At 43.3% G+C, this 27,575-nt stretch overlaps 1 protein-coding gene across 5 annotated transcripts in view; it reads left to right on the top strand.

Moving 5' to 3' along the window:
- pdzrn3b (PDZ domain containing RING finger 3b) overlaps nucleotides 1-21,108 on the top strand; it is a 90,443-nt gene extending 69,335 nt beyond the window's left edge. For 3 of the 5 annotated variants that reach the window (XM_029502330.1, XM_029502331.1, XM_029502329.1), the window contains 7 exons: nucleotides 13,454-13,707; nucleotides 15,145-15,232; nucleotides 17,314-17,412; nucleotides 17,571-17,633; nucleotides 17,775-17,876; nucleotides 18,298-18,414; nucleotides 18,688-21,108. In XM_029502330.1, coding sequence (XP_029358190.1) covers nucleotides 13,454-13,707; nucleotides 15,145-15,232; nucleotides 17,314-17,412; nucleotides 17,571-17,633; nucleotides 17,775-17,876; nucleotides 18,298-18,414; nucleotides 18,688-20,211 — 2,247 coding nt within the window. In that variant the 3' untranslated portion in view covers nucleotides 20,212-21,108. Of the gene's footprint in view, nucleotides 1-2,661; nucleotides 2,767-13,453; nucleotides 13,708-15,067; nucleotides 15,088-15,144; nucleotides 15,233-17,313; nucleotides 17,413-17,570; nucleotides 17,634-17,774; nucleotides 17,877-18,297; nucleotides 18,415-18,687 lie in introns of those variants that run through there. The other 2 variants (XM_029502333.1, XM_029502332.1) reach the window with 2 other exon arrangements.
- Nucleotides 21,109-27,575: the final 6,467 nt, after the last annotated feature.

The raw sequence follows: 27,575 nt of genomic DNA, 5'->3' as shown, positions 1-27,575 counted from the left end.
AACCCACACAGGAACACAATGTATGCCACAACAATTGCCCGATCCCACTGTGGCTCCAGTTAAGGCCATGCCTCTTAAACTGGGCCCAGTGGGACGCAGGCACGATATCAAACAGTCCCTATGAATATGAATGATCCCACAAAGTGTAGATCGAATGCACAGGACTCGAGCATCACGCTGCTAATTGGGAGTCGATGCGGTAACCTCTAGCCTTCTCATCTCTATTAAAAAAAAAAAAAAAAAAAAGTTGATGTTTATTATAGCAAACCACATGAAATAATTATCATTTGCTTTTGCTCCCACTGAGATAGGAGCCACTGTAATGATAGCCCCAGTAATGAACCAAAGCAAGTGTGTGTGTTTCTCTCTGCTCAACCCATATCATCCCCACACCACAGGGACAGAGGAGCGAGAGCAAGAAATATATTCAGCAACAACTGCATCAAATTTGTGAACATAGTGACACTTCACCTGCTGTTTATGGTTGAACTTCTCCTACAGCTTGACTTTTCTGCTCTGTGCCTCGCTGCTGCTGATTATTTATCAATGCGCGCACTTTTTTCCTGCTGCAGCTGCCATAACCTTTTGTGCAGTGTTTCGTATCAGAGCACTGTCTCCGTTTTGACGGAGTGAATGGGATAATCTCAGTGTGAAAGAAAGATTAGCTGGGCAAGAGCGCCGGCTAAAACTCTCCTCTGATCCCAGCCCGGGGCACAACCAGCTCAACTAATGTGAGCATAGAATTAGTTTCCATGCTGTAGTGGATGAAAGTTTGAGCCTGAAACCCAGACAAGCAAAGCCTGCAGTAATGATGAGTGATTGTTAAATTCTCACAGATATTTTGTAGTTTGCCTCAGGCTGCTGTAGCCACCATCACTTCTTCTGCCTTCAGGATTTTATTTTAAGATTCCTCCTTTTTTTTTTTTTTTTTTTTTTTTAAAGATTGTCCAGTGGTCTGTTCACTTTAGGTTCTGGGAAAAAATTATGAATGTTAGACAGAATACGAACTGAGATTAAATTAGATGACATAAATTAGTTGAATTCCCATCCAGTTAAAAGAATCATGGAATAGAAATGGCTTTGCTTTGGGGGTTATTAACAAAATAATATAATAGTGTTTGTATAGATTATATGAATATAAAGCTGTTGTTGTTGCTTTATGGTACAGTAACTGTCTGGGTGCATGTCATGCTTTTCACCTGTAGTTAAATAAAACCTCTTTGACTTGGTTGGTTTTTCTAATAGTTTAGACCTTTGTTCAGAATTTATATTCTGCTTTCAATGGCATTTGGGGGAATTTACATAAAATTTGTGTGACATTTGAGTAGAAACCTTTAAGCCCCGGTAATAATGCTCCTATCTTGGACTGGTGCTGGAGCTGTGGAAGTGCTGATAGATTGGGATCAGTGGACACATCTGGCAGGAGGAAATACCACTATCACCAGCAGTCCGGGTTCTCCCAGAGGACCACCCCCCTTCCTCCTGCTGTGAAATCTATCCAGGTATGTGGTTTAGCAGTATGGTCTAAATTGAGGCAATAATGTGTATTTCTCAAGGGTAGGATTGAGTCGTGTGTGTGTGGGTGGGGGGGGTTTCAGTGACATTACTACTCAGTCAGTGTTGATGTCTAAAATTTTCTACAAACCCACAGAGCAGCAGCATTTCAACCCCTGGTGTTTTATCTGTGGATGGCTTATGTGGTATCAGAGTAAACACCAGGACTGGTGCCAGGTCTGGCTTATGAAGCTGTGCTCGTCTGCACACAGGGCAGCACACACCGTGAAGTTACCCAGAGAGCCGTGCTGTATGTCGCTATGCACAAGATGCTCCGTTGGGTAAACTTTGTCTGTCTGCACTGGCGAGGGCCGGCATAAATATTTATCTGGTTTATTTATTTTTGCCTGCTTTGGGGCTGTGTATTTGGAGAAAGAATGCACAGTGTCTGATTCTGGTGGATTAGTACACCAGAGGTCACAAAGTGTTAATTTAACTGGAACATGCTAAGTGGTATGCTGCAAAAGAGCTGCAGTGCATAGCTTAGGACACATAAGCCACAAATATTTTGTGCTCAGTCCGCTGTCATTGATAAATGCCTTCATGTGGCAATCTTGCATATGGAGCTAGACTTCAAATTAAAAGACGGCGAGTGTTAACAGTCAGGCTTCTGAGGCTCCTTGAGAGAAACATATTGTCATGAAATAAAAAGCCTTTCCATCATTCAGGTTGTTGCTGCACAATGGATGTAATGATGCTTATTAATTACAAAGTCTTTATCTTTCGTGATGTCAACCAAACCCATTCAGAAGTACCCCCACCCCATCCCTCATGAATACTGGGAGACTGCTTAATAAACATGAGGAGGGTGTGTATATCTGAGCTCTGCCACTGGCCTCTGTAAGCTCAGAAGAAGGCTGGAGAACGACAGAAAGGGAGGGTGCATGTGAGCTGAGGAGTGTGGGGGAGAAGGGGGGGGACTGTGTGTGTGAGTTAGAAAAAGAGGACGAGAGAGAGAGAGACAGAAGCGAGGTTGAGCGGAGAGATACAGCCACAAGCTGGGGGGAAGTCAGTCCTGTCAAGCCAAAGTGGTTGTGTGGAGAAGGCACGGAGGAGGCAGTTCAGAGAAGAAAATATCTGTGTCCTCTCTCTTCCTGCCTTAGTGGCTGGAGGGAGAGCCTGGATGGTGTGATCTCCTCCAACATGGGATGCAGCCTCTGTACCCTTCAGAAGCCTGAAGAGCAATATAAACTACTGTATGAAGTCTGCCAGGTACGGTGACTGCGCCTCAGGAACAGTCCTTGAGACTTATTCGCTCACATTTAGCATGTTTTACTGCGCCTTGTTTTCTCTCAGCCTGTTTTGATATTTCATGGTTCTTTCTGACTTGTTGAAATGCTGCTGGAGTTTGCTGGGCTTGTGTCTCGGAGGGGGACGGGGGGGGACTGGCTGAGTGTGTGTAGAATTAAAAAAAATAAAGTGGAGTGGAGCTGTTGCCGGCTGACGCTTCTGCAGCTGAGCAGCCTGAACTCTGGCCTCAGGGGTCAGTGAGAGGTGGCGTGCTGCTCTTAAAGGGGGGGGGGGGGGGGGGGTGATGAAGAGGTGACAGCTCCCTCAATGTGTCTGCTAGTGTGTGCCGATCGCTGCCCACCTCCTCATTGTCAACTGAATGCTGACTCGAAGCTTTTCGAGCTTTAACCCCAGTTTGACTTTCACTAAAGTTTATATTTAACACCCCACTGCCTGTTTCGCACATTTTTTTCTCCAGAAAAGAAAACAGAGCAGGTGTGTCATAGATGCACCATTAACATATATGAAGACTGTTTCCACATGACGGAGCAGGACTATTTTGTCAATGATCTTTTTACTCTCTCTGTGTGTGTGTGTGTGTGTGTTTAAGTTTCTGTAAAACAATACCTAATCACTGCTAAGACTCCATTGATTAGTTAACTGACTGAATATTAATCATTAATTCAACATTAATAAATGAAAATGTAAAATCCAGCTTCCACTATGTGAAACCTTTCTTTTTCCGTTTTTCAGTTGGTTTTGGACAGTTAGTCAGAGAACACAGTCCATCTCAGCAGATCTGTTTGAACTCTGGAGGTGTGTGATCAAAGTAACTGACTGACAGCGACCGTGTTGATTCTCCATTTGTACTTGATTGCATGTATTTGGAAAGATAATTGAACTGTAGGTTGATTTTTTTTTTTTTTTTTTCCCCCCAACCCTAACCCACAAGTTGTTATGATTACTATGATTGTTATTATTTTCAAACCATCTTCCACCTCTGCGCTCTTACATGAACTCGCTGTGAACCAGCTTCCTGCAGCTCAGTGTTAACACTGAAAGAAACAGTTTTCATGGAATTGAATTGCATTATTGTGTATTTTTTCAGTGGAGAATGTGTAAATAGGTAACTTGGTCTGCGAGTGGCGTGCAGTGCATCAGAACAAACACCAGACTTTGCTGCGTTGTCATTCTTATTTGAGACGACACGCTCAGAGCGTTGGTTTATTCATCAGTGTTTGGACTGAAGCGGCAGTCTGGTCTAATGAGTGAAAACACTGACCCGTCGGACAGCAGAAAGCTGTCACAAACTGCGCTGCACATCTTTGAGGACTGCCCTCAAATCCGACCTTTTCCATTTTTTTTTATTTCTTGTTATTGCTCCTTCTTTTCATCCGTACTGAACCCCAGCCAAGTGTTAGCCTCCTATCACACCAAATTACATCTCCATTTACCACACAGGGGAGCGTGTGGCTGGTTTAAATGACCGTAATGATCAAGCTCTCTGTGGATTTCACTCATTATTCTCCCCCGAAACACAGCTCCCTTCCATCAGGGGAAGATAACAGGGGGTGTGTGACATTGTGCCTGCAAATAGTTTGGCTTTGATCAGGACTAAAAGGTTTGGGCTTGTCTCAAAGGAAAGATGGGTGTTACGCAGTGGCATAATAAATGGATTATGGGTGCTAACAGTGGGGTCAGAAAGCCCACCACTCCTCCTCCACCCCCAACCGACTACTAACAGCAAAAACATGGTGTTTGGAAGACAGATGTCACTTTTATTTTGTTCCGGCTTCTCTTTAGTCTTGGTGTCATCATCGGTCTCAGTCCTCCTGGATTGACAGACCCTTCCCGGGGAGTACTTTGTCACTGCTGTGACAGCAGATTTGCAGGTTTTAACATCGTAAGTCACTTGTCATTTTGCTGCCACAGGACAGTAGGGGGTAACACAGATTATTCCTGGTGCCACATGAGTCAACCCTAACCCCATACTTCTATAAAAACCGTGCGAGTAATTTGTTTTTAGTCTGGGGCATGTTTTCAATTCATATCAGATTCGTCAAGTTGAAGTGGAACATCTTGAAAAAACATTTTCTCGGAGGCTGGAACGAATGCTTACTTCCTGTATTTATTATTTTCTTGATTTTCTTCTTAATGTTAAAATATTTCCAGAATTGATCAGCGCAGTTTCCAGACAGCATCTTGCATTTCTAATTATTTTTCTGTTAAACCATGGAGAGACTGAGCAACAATAATAAATTAAAAAAGTAGTTTCATAGTTTGAGTAGAATGAGGATAGCTAATGAGTCTTTCACGGCTTTTGAGAAGCTACACCACAATGATCAATCTAAGCCTGGACACATTACCCATTTCAGTAGGCACAGCAAGTCCAGCCCTCTGCCACACTTTCTACGTTTAACCATTAACTATGCCTTTACTATAACGTGCTCCAACAACCTTCAACAACTACTAGCACTGGTTAATGATGTCCCAACTTGAGACTTGCATTTCCTGAGTGACTGTATCTGAACGCACCATGTGTAACTACTGCAGGTTATTTTGAAGGCTTGGCAGTCATTAGAAATGATCAAGGTGGTATTGATCTACACTGCTTTTCTCTCAGACCTGATGCTGAACTTATTCAGCAGATTATGTATTATGTCTGCCAGATGTCACCAGCTCACATTTAGTACAGTTTCCTTGGTAATGTCATTTTAATGCCAAATAATGCCAAATAGGGCAGCACAATGACATGGTGGTTAGTGCTGTTGCCCCACAATAAGAAGGTCACGGGTTTGGTTCCCAGCCTGGGGCCTTTCTGTGCAGAGTTTACATGTTCTCCCCGTGTCTGTGTGGGTTTCCTCCCACCATCCAAAGACATCATGTTTGGGTTAACTGGTGACTCTAAACTGTCTGTAGGTCTGAGTGTGAGTAGTTGTTGGTCTCTGTCTGTCTTTGTGCGTTGGCCCTGTGATGGAATGGTGACCTGTTCAGGGTGTACCCACCCTCAGAGTGAGCTGGGATTGGCTGCAGCACTCCCCGTGAACTGTGAACGGATGAACGGTTGACGATGAATTAATGAATATTGCCAAATACATCACAGACACACACATTTAAAATCTTGGGGGAAAGAAAAGAACACTTTTGCAGTGAGTTAGATTTGTGGATTCCTTTATATCAAACAAATCTTCACGAACTGTGATACATGTTGGTTGGATGCTGGAGAAAAAACTGATGCTCCCTGTGATGATTAGCCTTGTCCAAGATTACTATTTACAATATTTATCAGCAAGTGACCGGCACAGTCTACGTGTGTCATTAACAGTCTGATGCTTGAAACCACCATACATAATAATGGTCACTGTCTGGTAATCTTGTTGAATATGCTTATGAAGACTTGAGAACACGCTAAGATGCCCTGAAAAAGACAGAGCTTTCATGAATCCCTAAACACTGGCATCCCTAGTTTGTTTTTCTGGATGACTGGAGGGGGGGTCTGCAAGTTCTTACTGATAATACAGCCATATTCTCCTGATCCAAGAGCCTGGCGCAGCATCTGCTCCGCTCTGCCCGTCATCTCTTCCTGGACTTAATAATCCATGAACACTTGAAATCTTTCCAGTTCATTAAACACTTTAGTTCCAGCTCGTATGTTGGAGGTATGAATAATATGGTTTTGTGCTGTTTAAGAACGCAACACAGCATTTTTTTTTTTTTTTCTTTTATCCGGGGGCATTCCACAGTCCATGCAAATTTTGAAAGACCCAACTGATTTGTTAACTGTTGTCTATTGACAAAGAATTCATCAAGAGCTGTGGCATTAGAGTGCATTATTTTCTCCTTTTGCAGATTTTTGTCAATACAGTCACACAGGATCAAACACTGTTAAAGGATATTAAACAAAGCCAACAGTGTTCGAGATAAGTGTTTTCCCCTTTCACTGTAATCATTAAAGGCCTGAGCGGCACTGGCCTTGGTGCTCCCTTTTAAACTTGACCCTTGTGACAGCAGCTGACCCCTTGGTCTTTCCTTCAAAGCTGAAGGTAGGCACCATGTGGAGATGTAAGCCCAGCTGCTTTTGTCAGGGACTTTAAGGTAGAGGCCGTTGAAACTCTGTTTGACAGTCTGATGGTTCTTAATCTCTCCAGAAGCACCGTGTAATGGCTGTGGCGCCATGCTGTGGTTCTTACAAGACCCAGAGCTTAATTAGCGCCTCAGCACAAGCGGCCATTGAGCCTCTGATCTTGACTGAACTGATCGAACTATTGTTTGTTTGCTAAGTCCTTTGCTTTCATTAGTCTCTCTCTCTCTCTGTATCTTCATTCTGTTGATTTTTCTCATGCAGAGGGACAATATCTTAGATCAAAAAGGATTGATCTGTAGAGTTTAAGAAATTTTACAAATTAGCCGGTTGAAACATTTCCGATCTAAAGTGCCTCATTAGGCTTGTTTCTGATTGAACGTTGCAAAGATGTCACACTCAGCTCAAGAAGCCACGTTGTCATTGCGCCAGATGGTCTCAGTGGGACATCGTCTGGACCAGACAGACAGAAAAATGAGATGTAAATATTTGTTTGAGACATCTCATCATCCTTTCAGTTTTCTGTTGCCCCCGCCTCCCCCCACTCCACTATCGAAGGCAACTGTAATCAAAGCAGTCATCAAAAAAACAAAGAAGAAAAGAGAACTCAGGGATGCAGCTCCCGCTCATCCCATCTCCTGTAATGAGGCCTGACAGAGACAGCATATAAAGACGAGGCAGGGATCACCAGCACCGTGCGGAGCCACCAGAGCCTTACACTGTGTGGTTTTAATAATGGCTCAGACCAGCCCCGGTGTGCCGTCACATCTGTTAAACACTGGAGCAGGTGGCTGGCTGCCACAGGAGGCCATGTGCTTACTGTAAGTCCAAAGCCAATGACACAGAGCGATCATAGCAGGCAGTGGAAGTGTCATTTGAGCTTTAAAACCAGCTTCATAGGGGAAATGCTTTGTGTACTCACAACAAATATCATGAAATTAACATATTATGAGTTGGAAATATGGCAATGTACACTAAGAAATAATAGTTTTCATTCAATCAGCCTTATATTTGGTACACATTAGCCCCATCCTTGAATCCTTTTCTTATTTACAAAATAATTTTTCAGATCGAATGGGTGTTATAGTAGTTTTTAATTCAGGCACAAACAAAACCAGCAAATATAGATTTAATAATTGTGTTTTTGTGAGTCATCGGTTAAACTGTGCTGTCAGTCGTTTTTCTGTTGCTCTTTTCTTGCTAGTCATACTAGAATGTCCCCCATTCTTAATCTCAGCCTTTAAAGTTGCTGTTTCTGCAGTTTCACATCCATGCGATGAAGAAACCTTTCATTTTTCAAACAGACATTTAACTCAGTGAGAAGACATTCATATCAGGTATTTTATCCAGACAATCCCATTTAATCCATATAACAATATTAAGTGACATACTGTGTAGCCTAATGGGTGTCAGCCAGCTGTAGCACATATACTTTAGCTGTCACCCAATTTACTGCAGATGCCATGGCTCTGGATGTTCAGTCCCATGAGGCTTTAACTGCTTTTTATTAACCAGTGGTTGACAGGACCTGGACTCTTTCATTCCGTCTAACAAGGAAACACTACAACATGGTGCTGGATTGTGATCCAGAGGATATTGCATTGAAAGCTCACTGGCTAAAAATGTCACAGTCAGCAGTTCTGACCCATACTGAGGACGTCACAGATGTTGTTTTATGGTGTGCGTCACATATGAGGCTCTGATCCTTTTGCCAGGAGCCATGAATGGGGACAACTTTAACTCAGCGCAGATGCGTCAGGAAGTGATGTTCTCTCGAATTGTCATATTGCCTTGCAAATAAGAGGTTTGTCTTCTATAGTACAGAGCTGTTTTCATCAATCTGCTGATCATAATTATGAATTACAAACTATTCACCAAAACCTTTCACATGCTTTGTGTGTGTCTGTGTCTGTGTGTGTATTTCCCATGATGAATAAAGCGTATCTCCCATGTGAGGTATGATCAGTTGTTCAATAGCTCCAACTCATTAGGCACACTCAAATCCTTTAACTGTGGATGCTAACATGGAAGGACATATGGGACTTCCAGAGGATTTATTGTGGCTTCGTCATACTTTTTGCGTCTGCTTCTGCCCGTCCACCGGAGTACATTTCAGTGCTGCTCTGTTTGCTGCCGGAGCAAACTTGACTCTGTGAAATTAAGCAAATAAACTTGTGCCTCGCATTGATCTGGTAAATGCAGATTTGGGGCTGGTGAACGCAGCTACTTTTCTCTCTGTGTGTTTACTTGAGCCAATCACCTGCTGTGCATTGGTCGGTCTCTGCTGTTGTCAAGCAAAGGTTTGAAAAAGCCTGGAGCTGGCAGTTTATCATTTTTGCAGATTATCATCGAGTCTGAGTCTGAGTCTGTGTCTTTTTTTGAATGATGAAGGCTTCTGCAAATTTTACAAAAAAATTCTCAAGATAGAAAATCATCTGATCCATGTGAAAGCTGATTTAAAAGCAAAAGGGCTTGAGAAGTAGAAGTAAAGGTTTTCCAAGTCAAGTAAAGTTCATCACCTTCCGAGGACACACTTCAGAGGTGCTTCACGAGATGACAAAGAGGCAACAGAGAGTGTACTGCCTTGGGTTTTTTTAATTGATCAGCTCAGGATCACAGAATGTCCCCTGCTTAAATCAGATTAGGTGGAAGTAAACAGTGGTGTCTCTTTCAGCCAGTATTAAGTTTTTAGCTGTTTGTTCTGTAATCCTCAGTAAGCTCACACACTGCAGTAAATAAAGGCTTCTGTGTTTTCAAGCCTCTCACCAAGGAAGGATTTCTGTCGAGTCAGTTCAAAGAACAACGTGTGCAAATTTAAAGGTGCACTCAAAAAGGTATGAGCATCCCCCTGAGTTTATTTCTTTCTTATGAACGCGGTTTAAAAAGGAAAGAAGGGATTAACTGTGTTATTCAAGTAAAATGACCCACATTCACACTGCCACTCAACACTCTATAGGCTCCACCCATCAACAAAAATTAAAAGAAAAAGCCCTCAAGCCTTCAAGCTCCCTTTCACGTCAGCACTCCTGTCGGCTCCAAAGTACAGACTTTGAAGAATTTGTCTAAGAAGTGAATCTGAGTGCCCTGGCTCTCGGAGGCTCTTAAAACTCTCGTCTTTAGAAGGCCGTTCCCAGACTTTCCCTACACCCCGTTCTCCTAACAGAGTTTCCACTCTGTTCACCTCATTGCATTTCCCCAAGGAGCGGAGACACTGGCTTCTTAATGATGTTCTTCTCCTCTTTATTAAAGGATTATGTGGTGATTGAATGGCTGTATCAGAGACTAATGTTATACAACACAGTCAGTAAATTGACTTAATATCCTCCAAAGGCTTTTGTGTATGATAATGATGAGAACAGTGGCACAGGGACTTTTTTAATGGTAGTTTCATCCCAGTCACTTAAAGTTTGTTTTCGTTTTTTTTTTTTTTTTTTTTTTTTTGCTTGTTTTCAATAGAGGAAGCAAACATTTTAAAGTAATTATGTCTTTATATGGTGTTAAACTCACCAAACCCAGCAAGTAACTTGCTTTTGTCTGCCTCTGTTTCAAGGTTGCTGTCGTTGTGAACTAAGTGTGCAGGCGCAGAAAGTCTCGCAGGCTGGTTGACTTATTCGATTTCATATTAACTTTAACTCAGTTTGTTGTTATTGGGGTTCTCACAAATAAGAAAGCTCCATCGTAATGAAACCACACGAACAGGTGATAAAATAAGTAATGCATAAAAAAGGGAGGCAGCTTCACCCATCTACCATAATTCAATGATAGCGACTTCTTTTTCAACATTTTTCAACATTTCAGTCCAGCCTGATTTGCGTTCCAGGGTTGATACAGCAGGGGCTCTTGGCATAAGTCACCCCTGCTGCCCCTAATTATTACCGAGAGGCCTGAAGGCTGACAGCTATCACATGAGGCGTCAGAGCAAAGCCTGAATTACTCCAAAACAACCTCAACCAAATCATGCACAGGGATACAGGTTCCATAGTCTAATGTTGCTCTGGAGGTCAAATGTGATTTATTTATTTTAATTTTTCTTTTTTTTTATGAAAGAAAATAACAAGGTCACAGCTGTGGAATGTCCTGACCAGCCAGCAATGCAGCAGTCACAGTGTGATTTAGACCTAATCAGTATTCCTGTAAGTGTGTGCTCACTGTCATTCAAATGGAATTTACAGAGAGCCCTCTTGGAGGATGCACCAGAGGTTGATAGTGTAATTCCTGTCAGTCATTGTTCCACAGTGTCAACACTAATAACAGCTGGAGTGTGCTGTATTTGGAGAGGCAAACCTGCTTGCTGATTACAGTTCAAGAGGTTTCATTGTACTAAAACGCTCGCTGAACTCCAGTTGTGTTAAGGCTCAGGGTTAACATGACATAGCTGGAGAGCTCAGCGGTGGTGAAGCATTGCGTATTGTGCCAGCGGGAGTGTTGTGTGTTTTTTCTCAGTGTGCTGCAAAGGGCTGCTCCGTGTCAGAGGTGAGAGTAGTGAATGGGGGCCGTGGGACACCCCCCACCCCCCCAACAGTTGAGAGGAGACTCCCCCCATTGAGAGCGCTCAGGCAGAATGCTAGGGGCTCAACAAGACGGGGGCTAAAGGCTTTGTCTTTGCTTCACTGCCTTCAAGTAGCCCTGGGATTCCTGGCAACCAAGTTTGACTGTTGGAGCCTGCATGCAGAGAGTGAGCACAAAGGCGCTTGTATTCCTCAGCTGATGTGCAACATCATGGCTCGCTGTGGGAAACAAAGATGGTTAAAGATGTGAGGTCCTGTGTGGATTTTCTTAGCTTAATGCCAATACCAGACGAGAATTAAGATGTCTGTTTTCAGAAAGAGATATTACTTGCTTAGGTTGGGTACTGACTCAAAGTCAAGCAGCTTTCCATGTCTTTCACGAGGGGCCAGTGGTCTTAAATGTCAAGGTTGTTTTTAAGGATTTCTTATAATTATTCCACAATTTCAGAACTCACTGTTCTCAATGTCGAATTATTGACTGCAAACTGCGAATAGATGAGCTATTAAATTTTTTGGCCAAGTTCTGATGTAGAAGAAGTAAAAGTTTCTCAGTCCACTGAGATGATCCAATTATACTGCAGGCCCAGGATTAGCATTAATCTGCTCTGGTTATTAGCAGACGCATAGCCTCTTTTGATTTCTGAATTAAGTCCCCCCCCACACTTTTTTTTTTTTTATTATTCAACTTTCTGCGTCCTTCCTTTTAGCACACCCAATCCAATGCCTTTGGTTTTCTATACATGTGCCTTTATACAAATAAATTCTCAGATGTTACATTGACCTGGCTCAAAGTCAGGTTTTGTGTGTCTACCATGCTTTTTCCCTGGAGGCAGTTTAATATCACTCCTACTCTTGATGCGCAGCCCCACAGTTAAGTCTGCAAGCTACGGCATGAATTTGAATGAGACAGCCAGGGCTGGAGGCAGGTGTACCGAAGCAGCCACATGTTTATCAGAAAATGAATCCTCAAACATGGACTCGCATGTATGTTACATGTCACAGAGAGTGAGAGGGGAAGCTAAAGATTAATGACATGCCTAATGACCTGCAACACTACATCCTGCATACCGTGTGTGTGTGTGTAGTGGAGGGGGAAAGCAGTTAAATGAGAGGAGCCCCAGGCTGAGATCCTATCGGACACCCCAACACATTCAGCAATTACAAACCAACTAATTCCATATGATGTGGTGATTGAAAGCAGAGCAGCAGCTCTGTGTAAATCCAGATGAGGCCACGAGCCAGTGAGGCGATCCAGTATGCAATATAAAGCTGTTAATAAAGTCCATTAGGCTACGACTTGTTTGGGGTTTCACATCTCCTGTTTCTGTTCCCATGGCAGTTGCTTCATGAATTTAGACTGACATAATGGCACTTAGGCCAAGGCAGAAAGGCTTAGATTAAATCCATGCACACATCCTGGCATTTTGGACAACCCAGATCTGTGAACAGACTTGAACCTTCTTAATTTAATTTGAAGCCTCTTTGGGCCCTGTTGAGAGCAAAGATGGCACTCATCTTTCATCAACACACAGAGGCCTCAAGTCCTCCAACAAACTTAATTAGCCTCTTCTCTGCAACACACCACGGCCTTTTGCTCAAATTAATCTTCTCAGGTTAATGTGCCGCACCCAATCCACTGTCTCTGATGGGAGGTCAAATTTGTCGTATGCTGAGAAATTTGTTAGCTAAATGAAAGCTCCTCCAAGGGGCCTCAGTTAGTGACCTTGATTAATTAAAATGAGACACATCCTAATTAAGGTCTTATTCTGCCAGGTCTGACTGCGACCCTGTAAGACAAGTTGAGCTAGTAATGAGTTATTTCTCAACCTGGATATCACTGCAGTGTCTATGTGCACACGGTGCATTATGCGAGGCCTTTTAGAACGTTTACACTAACTTGGTGTAATGAATCTTCTCTTCAGTCTAAAGAAACCACAGTACCATGTGTTTAAAAAAAAAAAAAGCTTCTGTCTAATGCAAACTGTGAAGTCGTCTGGCATCACTGATTTTTTTTTTTTTTAAAAAGAAGAAGAAGAAGAAAGGAATGATGCATCTCCCTCTGCTTTCTTCCCTCCTCCAGGTCAATGGCAAGGACCTATCCAAGGCCACCCATGACCAAGCAGTGGAGGCCTTCCGCACCGCCAAGGAGCCCATCATGGTCCAGGTCCTGCGCCGGGCCCCTCACCCCAAACTGCTCAGTCCGTCCGCTGACACCCAGGTGGCAGACATCAGCACTCAGACCGACATCACCCTTCAACATATCATGGCCCTTACCAAGCTGCCACCTTCTTCACCTCCCATGACCGAGCTGGAGGACTATTTGCTGGCTGAGGAGTGAGTACCAACTCAGCTCATTCTCTAGAGAGATTCTCTGCGCACAGATTGTCTTAGGAGACCTGGCCTTGACATGCGGTGACAGTAAATCACTTAACACAGTGACAGCAAAGCCATATTAGAGTAGATGGCTTAGAAACTGAACCATCAGCATAAATTCTGTCTCAGTGGCTTGTATCAGCATCCTAAGCAATTGTGTCTGTCTTGAGAAACTTAAGGATGCACAAATTACATACAGCAAAAAATACTGCATATAGTCACACTCCCCCAGACTTTCACATGTATCAGTTTATTAGGTACACTTTGCTAAAACCAGAGCACTCAAATTTAACAGTCCTGCAAGAAGTGTGATGTTAAAACCCATGTTTTGTGACAAGATAAACACACTCTTCCATCTTGATAAAAATTCAGGGCCATGTATCCAAGATTTACAAGCCAAGCGATGGCCTGAATCTGGCACCTGGGCTGTTGGAGGCATATAAAAGCAGGAATGAGTGAAACCTCAGGCTCAGACAGGAGCTGGGAATGAAAAAGGCACAGTCCCCATTGCTCAAATGAACAAGTTGTGTTGTGAGTGTTATCTGGCAAAAAAAAAAAACCTAGCTCAACTTTAGCCACAGGAGAACGACACAAAATAATCTCATAACCTCATCCATCAGACAATCAAATGTGTGCAAGAGCTGATATTTTGGTAAAGTGGATGGTGTATTTCTGTTTACCTCAAAATTGCAACCACAATGTGATAACTAAAGAGCTGTAACATCCAGCAACCAAGCCAAGACCTTTTTTTTTTTTTTTTTTTTTTTTTTAAATGAGAAGATACGGGGAAATCTAAAGTGTCAAAACTCAGCGATGCTGAAAAGGTCACTTTCCCTCTCAGACACAATAATCAGACCTTTCACCCTAATAGTTAATTAACAGAGCGAAGCCTTATCTTCCTCTCCAGACTGCACTGCTGTGATCACATAGGATGTGGCTGAAGTTTGAAGGTAGAAAATGTCCCTGTCCCTTCTGGGAGATGGCGGCTCCTCTGGGGCACGCAGCCACATTAAAATTATAATTCTGTGCATTTCTGTTGCCATATTCCCAAACTGCAGCTATTATTTCCCTGTGTGTGTGTGTTGGAGAGTCTACCTGCATTTCACACTTTGTGGCAGCCGCAGTTGCCTTATGATGAAAAATCTAGATTGCTTTAATTGATTTTTGAGTGAAATTAATAACTTGGCATATTAATTTGTGATTAGCCTCCGGGTGTAGCTTCAGTATTTCTGATTCAAGAGTGATTTCTACATCAGGTTCTTATTACTTCCTGTCTAATTTCTCATTTATTTTTCAAACTATGGGGCAAAATTAAATCCAGATTGACAAATGTGTTAGCGTGTTGTGGCTCCTTTTTCATGCAGTTATGTTAAAGTGGTGTTCCTTTTCCTTTGTCAGGCATCCTCCTGGACATGCATACTTCGACCCCAATGATTTCCTGGAGGGCATACAGCAGGACATTGAACGCGAGGAGCTGGAATATGAGGTAAACATCATTTCCATCCCACCGCTGTCTCTTCAATGAAGATCTACATTCAGACAGCAGTGCATTATTACTCCATAAGCAGACCTGAGGTTGCCTCTGTGTCTCCACTCCAGTGGCCTTGCCAGTGACCACAAGTCCTGATATATCGTGGTTATTGATGAGCTACTCTCCCCGCATGCAGACGCTAAGATGTAGGCCAGACAGGAATTGAGTTGTCGGATTGTTCCAGCAGATGCGCAGCGGTGACATCATTAGTTATCAGTGACAAGGCCTAATAAGTCTTCCATGTGTATGACGCAGTGGAGAAGAGGCCCAGTGGATAATTAGATGGCACAGATAATAGGTAATAGGTCTGCAGTGATGAATCTGATGATGCACGCCAAAAGCCTGGATGAGGCCATGATGAGGCCATCATCAAGCCTCTGTTGTATTCCGTGAGTGACCTCTGCAAACCCTGGCACCGCCTTCCACTGCAGCCCAGCCACCAACTGCTTGAATATTAATAATATTCATGGAGGAACTGTGACGCTGAGAGCAGAAAGGTGAAGTTCAGGGCATCTAATGGCAGATGCATAGAAGACAAATACTTGAATAAAGCAAGTCTCCTTGAAGGGAGAGCCTCCGTTTTGCAAAGGAAGGCAGATCAGTTTCATTGAACGTTCCACTTTCATGCCTATTCACTCTGTAAATATGATGTCACACAAGATTAATTTACAAAAGATAGAAAATGTGTATTGCTGGCCAATAGTAGGGAATTACCTTATGATGTTTTCATTATAGTAAAGGAACAGTGTGAGGAATAAACTCATTGTGTTTGTTTGTGCAGCGTCTTGTTCCCAGGCAACAAGGCGACACTCTAGGATCCAGTTGTGCCAACTATGTAGAAGTTCACACTTGACCCTGTTAGACCCAGTTATACTTTTAACGATGTGCACATGTGTGTGTCCATAGTTTCATCAGTAACAAAGCAATGAAATAATAGCTGTGTAACAAAGTGAGCACTCTGGCAAAGGTAAAGTTTGCCTGCTAATACATTCTATATTTTTATTTTTTGTGAATGATTCAGTTTCATTCAAACTCATAAATGGCTGTAAGTGGAAGTAAAGACAGAAAGTAGATTTCATAAACATAGCATAGTACAAAGATAGGTTGGCATTATTTGATATTTCTACTGCTGACTCTGTTTCTCCATGCATGTGGATATGAATGATCTATATTTACAAAACTAGCAGGTTATTTTAATGCGTCATAGTATACCCCTGAAAGTTTTATTTCAGAAAATTAAGTTACAGTCATATTCCAGTTGCTTCCTATTGAGTAACCAATTTACACTTTACACTTTATACACTTTATAATGTTATGAAGTAAAATGCCTTTACAATTTTTACAATTTGGTGTTTCTTTTAATCACTGAGCTACAGAAGTGCATTACCTTTGATCGGAGCCCCTTGTGTCTGGTTTTAGCAGTTTAGATCAGTCTTCAGCTGTAACCCAGGTTTGTTTACCCCACTCAGAGTCTTTCCGCTGCCCTCCAAGAACACCACTGCTAGTATCTTCATCTGTATCTGTGAGATTACAGGTGTTGACAAGTGAAAAACGGGACTTTGGCCATCCGCAGTCACCCACATCATCTCTCATTCTGTCAGTGGCCCTTAGAAAAAGCCAATGGTTTCCCCGTGTCCAGCTGAAAGATTAATTACAGTGATGGATGAATCACTGTTGCTCCGTGATCCCATTACTTTGTCAGTTTATTCACTCCATCCAGAAAAACATTATCCAATCAATGTTGAAAAGACAGTAACTTGAAAAGTTCCTCACAGAAATTTTGAGAGTGCCTCGGGGAGGAAGTGGGGGGGGGCGGGGTAAAGTTGAATTTAACTCTGCGTATGTGTGTGAGTCTGTCTGTGTGTTGTGTGTGCATCAGCGTCTTTGTGTTTGTGTGTCTGTGTGTGAACAGCTATGTATGTAAATACACATAAACTGTCTGTTTATGTCTGTGTATTTCTATGTGTGTGTGTGTGTCTCTTACAATCGTAACAATTCTACTGCTGTTAGATTTATTTGCTGCTTTGTCCTACCAGGAGGTGGATTTGTACCGAGCCAATATCCAGGACAAGCTCGGCCTGACCATCTGTTACAGGACTGATGATGAAGATGAGGCCGGGATCTACATCAGTGAGGTATGTGGCGCTCCATACTAAATCAATAGCATCATCAGCAGTGATGATGTTCACTTTAACATATGGATGGGAGTATTATCTACAAATAACACGGACATAAGCTGAGTGGACATTAGATGGATGATAATCTAACTCTTATTGCTATATTCTCTGCCTAGATTGATCCAAACAGCATTGCGGCGAAGGATGGAAGGATTAGAGAAGGAGACAAAATCATCCAGGTGAAGTCTATGTTATTTCGGGAGTTATTAATTTAGTTGTTTGCTTATTTTACTTAACGCCTGCTAGAAATTCATTTAGATGTACTCATTACGTGAACACGAGGGCAGCTTTTGAAGTCCTTCTTTCTGTCTTTCATCAAGATCAATGGTATTGAGATCCAGAACCGGGAGGATGCTGTAGCTCTGCTGACCAGTGAGGGGAACCAGAACATCTCCCTGCTGGTGGCCAGGCCAGAGATCCAGGTAGTTCAGATGTTACTGTGGCTCTGAGATAAGATGAGCTTAATGAACACAGTTCATACCAATCCATCATATGGTCTCTTTTGAAGCCAAGGCAGTGTCCTTTAGAGCAGCGGTGTGGTGACCCTCCGAGGCCATTGATGGGGTTCCTTGGGCCCTCAGTTAAAAGAGGAATGTCTTCCCAGAATAACACAATGACAAACTCCTATATTCTCTTATATTTTGGTCATGGTTTCAAAGGTCTGAAATAAAAAATGTAGGGTGTCTGATCTATTTTGATGTACTTTGTGTTAATGCTGTGATAAAGTTACAATGGGTCACATTTCCATGTCTACAAACAAGAGCAGCACTATCAATAAAGGCTCCATTTTTTTGGTCGAATATTTGGGTCTAATGAGGCGTCTCATCTCCCACTGTGTATCAGCTGGATGAGGGCTGGATGGATGATGACAGGAACGACTTCCTGGATGACCTCCACATGGACATGCTGGAGCAGCAGCACCACCAGGCCATGCAGTTCACTGCCAGCATGCTGCAGCAGGTAGACACACACACGCACACACACACACAGCATGTAGAAACAAACCAACCCACATGTTCATCTATAGATTCTTTGCGGTCACAGCCAGCTCTGTATCAGCTGTTCAGACTAGCAACAGTTCACACTAACTAGAAACTGAAAAATAAAAATGTAGCTATTACCAACAGCGGTCAACACAAGCAACTCTATTTACTTTCTAATCTAATCTAATTAAATATCTCCACTCACCTGAATGCACCCCCTATCTCTGAGCTCTGTTGTCTGTGTTTCTAGAAAAAGCATGAGGAGGATGGAGGCACTACTGACACCGCCACACTGCTGTCCAACCACCATGAGAAGGACAGCGGCTTTGGGCGCACGGACGAGAGCACACGAAACGACGAGAGCTCAGAGCAGGAGAACCTCGGTGATGACCAAACCACGGCCTCCAACACACTGGGTAGCTGCAGAAAGCTGACCTACAGTCAGGACACCCTGGGCAGCACCGACCTGCCCTTTAGCAGCGAGTCGTTCATCTCCGCTGACTACACGGACGCAGACTTCCTGGGCATCCCAGCCGACGAGTGCGAGCGCTTCAGAGAGCTCCTTGAGCTGAAATGCCAGATGAGGAGCAGTGGCGCCCAGGGTCTGTACTGCCACAGCGGCGGCGGGGCAGGAGGTCAAGATCAAGAGTGCGTGGACAAGGAGCTGGAGCTGCTCAACGAGGAGCTGCGCACCATCGAGCTGGAGTGCCTGAACATCGTCCGCGCTCACAAGATGCAGCAGCTGAGAGAGCAGTGCCGTGAGTCCTGGATGCTCCACAACAGCGGCTTCCGCAACTATAATACCAGCATTGATGCGCGCCGTCATGAGCTGTCAGACATCACCGAGCTGCCGGAGAAGTCAGACAAGGACAGCTCCAGTGCCTATAACACTGGTGAGAGCTGCCGCAGCACCCCCCTGACTCTGGAGCTGTCTCCAGACAACTCACTCCGCCGGGGAGCAGAGAACCAGGGTCCAGCTGGACCCTCTGGCTCCTCCAGCTCCAGCGGCAGGATGCTCAAGCCCCTCCTGTCTCCTGTCCAGGAAGCTTGTGGCCCCAGCCGGAGCAGAGGCTCCTCCAAGGATCCAGATGGTGTCCTGCAGACAGAGAACAAAGAGAGGAAGCCGGGCGAGTCCAGCAAAGGCGGACGGAGCTTTTCCCAGCCCCACTCCCCCTATAAGCATGCCCACATCCCTGCCCACGCCCAGCACTACCAGAGCTACATGCAGCTGATCCAGCAGAAATCAGCTGTGGAGTACGCCCAGAGCCAGATGAGTCTGGTCAGCATGTGCCGGGACCCCATCAACCCCAGTGACCTGGAGCCTAAGATGGAGTGGAAGGTGAAGATCCGCAGCGACGGCACACGCTACATCACCAAGCGGCCAGTCCGGGACAAGCTGCTGAGGGAGCGCGCCCTCCGGATCCACGAGGAGCGCAGCGGTATGACCACAGATGACGACGCCATCAGCGAGCTGAAGATGGGCCGCTACTGGAGCAAGGAGGAGAGGAAGCAGCACGCTGTTCGCGCCAAAGAGCAGAGACAACGCCGTGAGTTCATGAAGCAGAGCCGGGCCGACTGTCTAAAGGAGCAGACCGGGCCAGAGGACAGAAAGGAGCCCAACATCATCGAACTCAGCCACAAAAAGATGATGAAAAAGAGGAATAAGAAAATATTTGACAACTGGATGACGATCCAGGAACTGCTGACCCACGGTACCAAGTCACCAGATGGCACCAGGGTTTACAATTCACTCCTGTCTGTGACCACAGTCTAAGTCCTGCTTTCAGTTCAGTGCCAGACCAGCGAGAGGAGGACAGACTGGGGTGTCATGGACTGTACATAGAACACTACCAGTTGGGGTAGAGATTCCTGCCTCGTTAAATGTGGCAACATTTTTGTAAATAGGAAATAAGGAAAGCCTTTTCTGGACAGAAATTTTTCCAGGACTGCGTTGAGAAGAAGGTGCTGTAGGTGATGGTTGGACTTGGACACGAACATGGACATGAATCTGGCATAGTTGCGAGGATGAGTTTGGAAACATATTTCACATTCTTTCAATAGCCTTTTCTACTTTTCTGCTTGCTATTTTGAATAATTTTGGAAATAAAAACACAATATTCAACTTTTTGGAAGGTTTGGAAAGTGTGCAAAGACCATGTGCCATACAGAAACAACCAGCATTTACACTATTTTACATTATTTTGTTCATACTATATATCTCTTATCAGTATTTTACTGTTATACATACTTAATGCTTTTATGGAAACAATGCTATTTTCCTGCAAGGTAGAACACATTACCCTTTTCAAAAGGACCTTTGTAAATTAAAAAATAAAACTTTTGTAACAAATCCACTTTTTTAGCTTTATTTTCTCTCTTTTGGTGCTGATCTCCCAAAGGTAACACCACCAGCAATCTCCCATCTGTTACATCATGTATACAACATCATAACGCAATATCATTGTGTACTTACGTGTGTTTAGAGAAAGATGCTTCTCAAATTGTTGATATTGAAATGTCTGTGTTTGTTAAAGCCCATATTGTAGTCTCTTTTGCTCTATTAGGGTTTCACGTGTACTGAACAGAGTAACAGCTTCACAAATCCTTAGCCCCACAATTTGATGTCTTGTAAAATGAGAGAAATAATAAATTATTGTTTTATATATGATGAGCTTTGAAACTCTGCTGGGATTTGTCATTTTTAATGATCAGAAAAAATACATTGTCATTATTGCTGTTACTGTTATTACAATCGCACAAGAAATTCCCTACACATACACAGTACAAAGCATATTTTAATTAGATCCTGGTTCAACTGGTGCTAGACTTTGTGCTACAGGACATTGTCTGAATTGAATCAGAAAGGTCAGAGCCTGATGTTAAACAGAAGACAGGAGGATATCTATTAAATGTTTTATAGCTACAATATAAGCCCACACAGTCAATCATGATGGACAGAGTCTTTGCCACATTGCCCACAGGTGTCCGAAGAGGTGGTGCTATCTTGGCAGTGCCCATCTTTGCCAGACTAATCCGAAAATTTGAAAGCTGAGACGTATGTAGGGCTGACACCTCTGCGCACGGTGGGTTTCTGTTCAACTCTGCACACCAATTGTGTAAATGAGCTCAGCAACAGTCTCACAGCACATTTGTTAGTCTAGTTTGAAGAGGCCTGCACTCGCAAAAGCAGACCCATGTAAAATTGCCATTGTGTGGTGATGGTAAGGGCAAAGGCTCTGAGGTAAGTATAAATCTGTTGGCTGTAACTGAGATTCATGTCAGATCCCAGCTAATGTAACAGCGTGCCAGCCATTAGCATAACACAATCACAATTGACCGCAGTCCCTGCTGCGTGACACAGCTGAAGACAACAAAGATTTCTATCATGTGTTTTCTCTTGTCATCAAGGCATCCTCTCCCTCACAGTAGTCCATCCATCTCCGCTGTTCCACAGCAAAGGAAAAGGGGCCCCTCACTTTACAACACAGATCTGACATAAATGTGACAAAGTTGTTAGTGTTGCCATGAGGCGGCCTCACATGGCAGTATCTCCTTTCTGGGCTAATGGTTTATTTATCTGACTCCAGACTCCTACCATCTGTTAGAGCAACCTCATACCCTCAGTCCCATATGATCCTTCAATTAGCAGCTCAGAGCCTCATTACCAAGGACAAAGGCAGCTATCTGCACAACTTTCATCATCTCACCCTCTACCAAACACATCTTTTGTTTCTCTTAATGAGGCAACATCCAAGGGCAGCATTAATATGTATTCACGCTTAAATTCATTTGCAAGCACTGGGCATATGGGCAGAGTCATCTTCAAAAGAGATACTCATATCATACTAATCACGTAAAAATTCACCAAGCAGACACTTTCTGTCGTCGTTCTATCGTATGACCATCAGGGGGCGACAGCACTGGTTGAAAGGACAATGAACTCTAGGTGAAAATGAGTTAAAGGTCTTACTATCTAGTTATTTGTCTTACTGAAGAGAACATGTTTTCTAAATGATGCCCAAGTTTAAAAGGTAACAGTCCATGTTAAGGCGTGTCTGCTGTGTGATTGACCAACTGCACAAGACAAAAAAGATTCCATTTGTTTCAGTACAAATCCAACTGCTGGTAAGACAAAAAAATCCAGAGCCTCTCAGATCAATAAGATTCTGGTTTCAGAAAACCAAGATGGGGATGGCCTATTTACAACCAGACTCTTCAAAACTACACACAGCAATGAGTGATTTGACCAATCCCCAATCCTACACTTCCCATGACATAACATGACAATATAATTCAATCTGTCCCAGATCAGTGGCTTTGCAACACAATCCTGAGTTGCCAAGCCTTTGCAACAATTGCAAAAATTTAAATGTTGAGCCCTGTAAGACCACCTGTCTTTACCCAAGTGGTGTCATTATTCTTTTCTTTCTCAAAACCACAGACAGTGTTACGATTGGCTGAGTATTCTCCATATGGAAAAATGACATTGACACATTCAGTCGATCAGGCGTGTGCACAGATAAACCCCAGGTGAGACTCGAGCTTCAAGCTCCTGCCCCTCCCTCAGTGTGAAAGCACCTTAAAACGTGTGCAGTGTGTTAACTTTGTTGTTGCTTAGTTGCGTGATATATGTAGAAACAGTCGGTTTTGAAGTCCATTGTCTCTGTGTAGATCCATCCATCTTCTACCGCTTTTCCTTTTCTGGGTCGCGGGGCTGCTGGAGCCAATCCCAGCTCACATCGGGCAAGGTAGCTAACCACACACACAGAGACAAACAACCACTCACATTCACACCTACGGTCAATTTAGACTCGCCAGTTAACCTAGACATGCATGTCTGTGGGTGGGAGGAAACCGGAGTACCCGGAGACAACCCACACAGAAAAGCCCCAGGCCAGGGACCAAGTGGGGCGACAGCACTAACCACTACGCTGCCATGCTGCCCGTATGAATTGATCAAATCTGTTCAGTGTGAAATTAGTGTGAATGATTTAGATCATGAGTAACTTCATTGAATAATTATGCAAAAGTGTCTGCACACGGGGCAGCATGATCGAATGGGTTAGTGCTGTTGCCCCACAACAAGAAGGTTGCCTGTTCTTCCTTTGTCTGCGTGGGTTTCCTCCAGGTACTCCGGTTTCCTCACACCGTCCAAACACATCATGTTTGGGTTAACTGGTGACTCTAAACTGTCTGTAGGTCTGAGTGTGAGTGGTTGTTGGTCTCTGTCTGTCTCTGTGTGTTGGCCCCGTGATGGACTGGTGACCTGTCCAGGGTGACCCCGCCCTCACCCAGAGTGAGCTGGGATTGGCTCCAGCACCTCCCGCGAGCCGGAAACGTATAACTGATAGAAGATGAATGAATGGATAAATGCCTGCACATGGCCCTGTAGTTGGGTAAGTGTTCCCTTGAAATGTCCCTGAAGTGTTGCATGTTGCCCTGGGCAACATATTCCTGTCCAGCTTTGTTTGACCACAATGTCGCAGTCACAGAGTTCTTGACCATGCAGCCACCATCCCTACAACAAACACCTGACAATATGTGACTTAATGAAAACTAAATCTCTTTCACGTCAACGGGCTGCAATTGGTTGTGAATTTCAGGGCCGCTGTTTTCAGTTTGTATAAGTTGTCAGGTAATTCATGAATTCCTCTCTTGTCTCATGGAGTCTGCATCACTTACGGGGAATGATTATGATAATGAGAGCAGCTAGGAGTGCAAGCCGAGCCTTTTCCCCTGTGTCTGGTAGAGGATAATTGATTACTCCTTCTTAAGCCGGCCGAACCCAAGCCTTGTGATTTATGTCTGGGTGCAAGTCTCTGTACACACTCTTTTAATGGGAGATAACAATATGGCATGCAAAGCAAACAAAAAGCTCCCACAATTAATTCTGGGATGTGGCCCACCAGCACCACTGCCGCCAAAAGCAAAGAGATTAGTCGATCACATTCTTGGCTTTGCTTCTTCCATCTATTTTTTTTTTATCTTTGGGATAGTGTTGGTCCTCTCCCACCGCTGGTCTGACAGAGCTGTGTTTTAGCCAGACAGCGGGACTCATCAGTTTAAATGTCAGCTCAGAGAACAGGCCGACATTCCAGTGTACTCATCCATTAAGTGATAAGGAGGCTTCTCCTCCGCCTGGCTGTGAGTGCCACTGATTCTGGTGCTGTTTCACTGTGGCGATGAGATGCCCTGAAGGGCTTGCACCCGCTCAACAGGCCTGGACAATATGCTTCACACGGTCATATTGACCATCACATCCACAGTATTCGTTTTGACAGTGGAAAACATGTTATTGTGCTTAATTTTGACATGACCCAGATTAAAATATGACAATTTCTCTGCTTTCTTTCTTCTTTTTTTTTTTTTTTTTTTCCTTTGAGGCACCACATCACTCCACCAAGTTCAGCAGGTGTGAGATCCTGTAAGCACGTCTCACATCTTGGATTAAAGAGAACAAGCTGCTGGATAAACAAGAAAGAAATGCTGAGCCACATGTTCATGCCCACCATTTTGTTGAAGCATCAGTCAAAAACCTTGTACTTAGAAGTCGAGCCATGTCCTCAGAGAATTTTAGTCTCTGAACCCTTACCATTTTAACTTTTATCCGTCAATAATTTAATATTCTCAATGAAACTCAAAGCTCCACCTAAAAAAATCCTGCTGATGTGAAACACGGAGGAAGGAAAACGTTGCAAAAATATTTATGTCCTGTAATTCTTGAGACATTTCCAACACTCATACGAATTGAAACCATATTGTTTCAGTCCTTAATTTGATGTCCTTTTGTTGTTGATTTTTTTTTTTTTTTTTTTTTTATTGACATTTGTATTAGCAACAATCTGTCTCATTCTGACTTGCATGAGCAACCAGTGTATTAGGGTATCTGTTATAACACTACTAGCTACTACCAGCAGCAACACATGTAGCAATTTATGAAGGAACATCTAGTTAGTGTGGAGACCCAAAGAAATTTATATTTATCTTGATATCATTTATATTCATATGTTAATTTTAAAGATGCCTTCCAAGACAAAATTGTGCCTGACTTTTTTCTGTGAGTAAAAAGAAAAAAATTTATTTGTTTCTGGGGGAACTTTGGCCTGAGGCAGTAAAACCCCATGTGCTTATGCAGAGCTCTGTAAAAAACAGTAAATTACTCTCATCTGTATCGTGACAGACCTCATCTTTCATGCTGCTGCAATAACATCAAACTTGGCATCAGTGAAATACACGTGTCTGATCAGCTATTGTTTCTAAAAAGTGTCAACTGCATTCCATTGTGTAGCTTTTTATCTCTCCTAATTCAGATTTCCAGATAAATGGGTGTGCCGTGAAATTGTATGTGACAGCCAGGATAGATGTGCCAGCCTCCAAAGGTAACTACATATATCACTTGCATAAAATGAATAATAAAATCCATGAGCTGTTCTGATTTATTACAAGAACGAGATGGAAGAACACAGAAACATTACAATGATTAATGACAGGAAAAGAGCGCGGGAACATCTTGTTCAGGGTAGACACAATGAATATATGCACAACCCTGGAAAACATATATGAAGTGGTTTTATCAGTTAGACTGTGGGAGACAATCGGGAGTAAATATTGATCAGCTGTTTAGACACGTCAAGTCAAACCATTGTACTCTAACAACATGGTAAAAAAATCTCTTCACAAGTATAAGGTGACAGCTGTTGGGATGTTTCAGTCTTTGAACTGTCACCATATTCTCAGTTGGCCACTGAGTCCAAACCATTTAGACTTGCACAGTGGTTCGTATAGAAGGAGAGAATTTAGGTCTAGAATGAAGGAAGAGCTGCATGCTGATATTGCTAAAGTTCTTTGGGTCGTCTTGGGTGTCAGCAGGCTTTGAGCTAAGTGTCAATGTCAGCATGTTGATGTTTAGCTGTCATACTGTAGCATGATCGCCATCTTTGTTATAATTAGCTCTAACCCAAAGCACAGCTTAGACTGGTGGAAATCTAGTTAGCACTGGAGAACTGTGGTCAAAATGCTAGTGACTAGGAACCAGGCCTCAAAAGAAAAGAAAAACAAAACATCAGACTTTAAAGGTAAAGAGGAAAGGATGACTTTGAAAGTTCAGATTCCCCATTAACACTGGGTGACCTTCATGGTGGTCTGACACAAGCATAAGGTGGCAGCATGATTATCTGTGCGTTGATAATCATGCTCCAGGTCAATTTTTTGCACTTTGAAAAGGTCAGGATGGACAATAAGGTAACAAATATCTTGTCAACTAGCGGACCTTCCCCTTACAGTAACCAGAGAGGGGCAGGACAGGAACAGGTCTGGATTTCAAAAATGAGACGAGACAAAACATGTGACAGAAATACAATTCTTAACTCTGAGCAACATTTCTCTGCAGACCATTATGAAAAAATGACCTTTTTCCAACTTTCCTACTTCATTCAAACACATTTTTTCTCATCTTCTAACAGTTCCATCAGATGAATGGAAAATGCAACCCGGCACTTTGAATGCCAAAGACACATGAATGTCTCTAACTACATCTTTGACCCTTACATGGTCTTGTTAGCTTCAAAGGCCCCTTTGCTTGTGTTTTGTTTATGGCCCAGTGGAGTCATAACTCACAGCACTTCGTCCTCCCACAGCACGTCCCTCTTTGCTCAACTATTCTCACAGCACAGTTTCCTGGGTCAAACCGCACAGACCTCTTTGGCTCCCACTCTGCAGATTTATTGGTTGACAGCTAATTTATCCATTATCCAAATTCCATATTATAGGTTTCGGTCAGCAGGATGGCAACACAGAACAAGGAAGGAAAAGAAGGGAGAATGAGAGGGAAGGACAAGCTGTCCTTCCTCTGAATCCAAAGGCTCTGTTGTCTATCAGCACTTGTGCTGAAAGCGCCTCAGGGTGAGGTGCTTGATAAGTCCTACATCATTAATTGTTGCATGCAGGACTATTTCAGCCCGCAGATCAGAAAAAAAAGAACAGCTAGGCTGCAGTTTCAGAAAGACTTTATGTTGACAATATAAAGGGCAGGCCTTAAATCCAGTAAAGGCTCTGCCAGTGTCTTTGTCTGTGTGTGTATGTTTGTCTCATCGCAACCTGCAACCTGTTTTTTGTCACCAAGCACTTCACATCATTTCC

The sequence above is a fragment of the Echeneis naucrates genome, chromosome 5 (genome assembly GCF_900963305.1).
Source record: "Echeneis naucrates chromosome 5, fEcheNa1.1, whole genome shotgun sequence".
Classification (NCBI taxonomy): Eukaryota; Metazoa; Chordata; class Actinopteri; order Carangiformes; family Echeneidae; genus Echeneis; species Echeneis naucrates.
The sequence above is the reverse complement of the archived record's forward strand: the minus strand, read 5'-3'. Positions and strand labels throughout refer to the sequence as shown.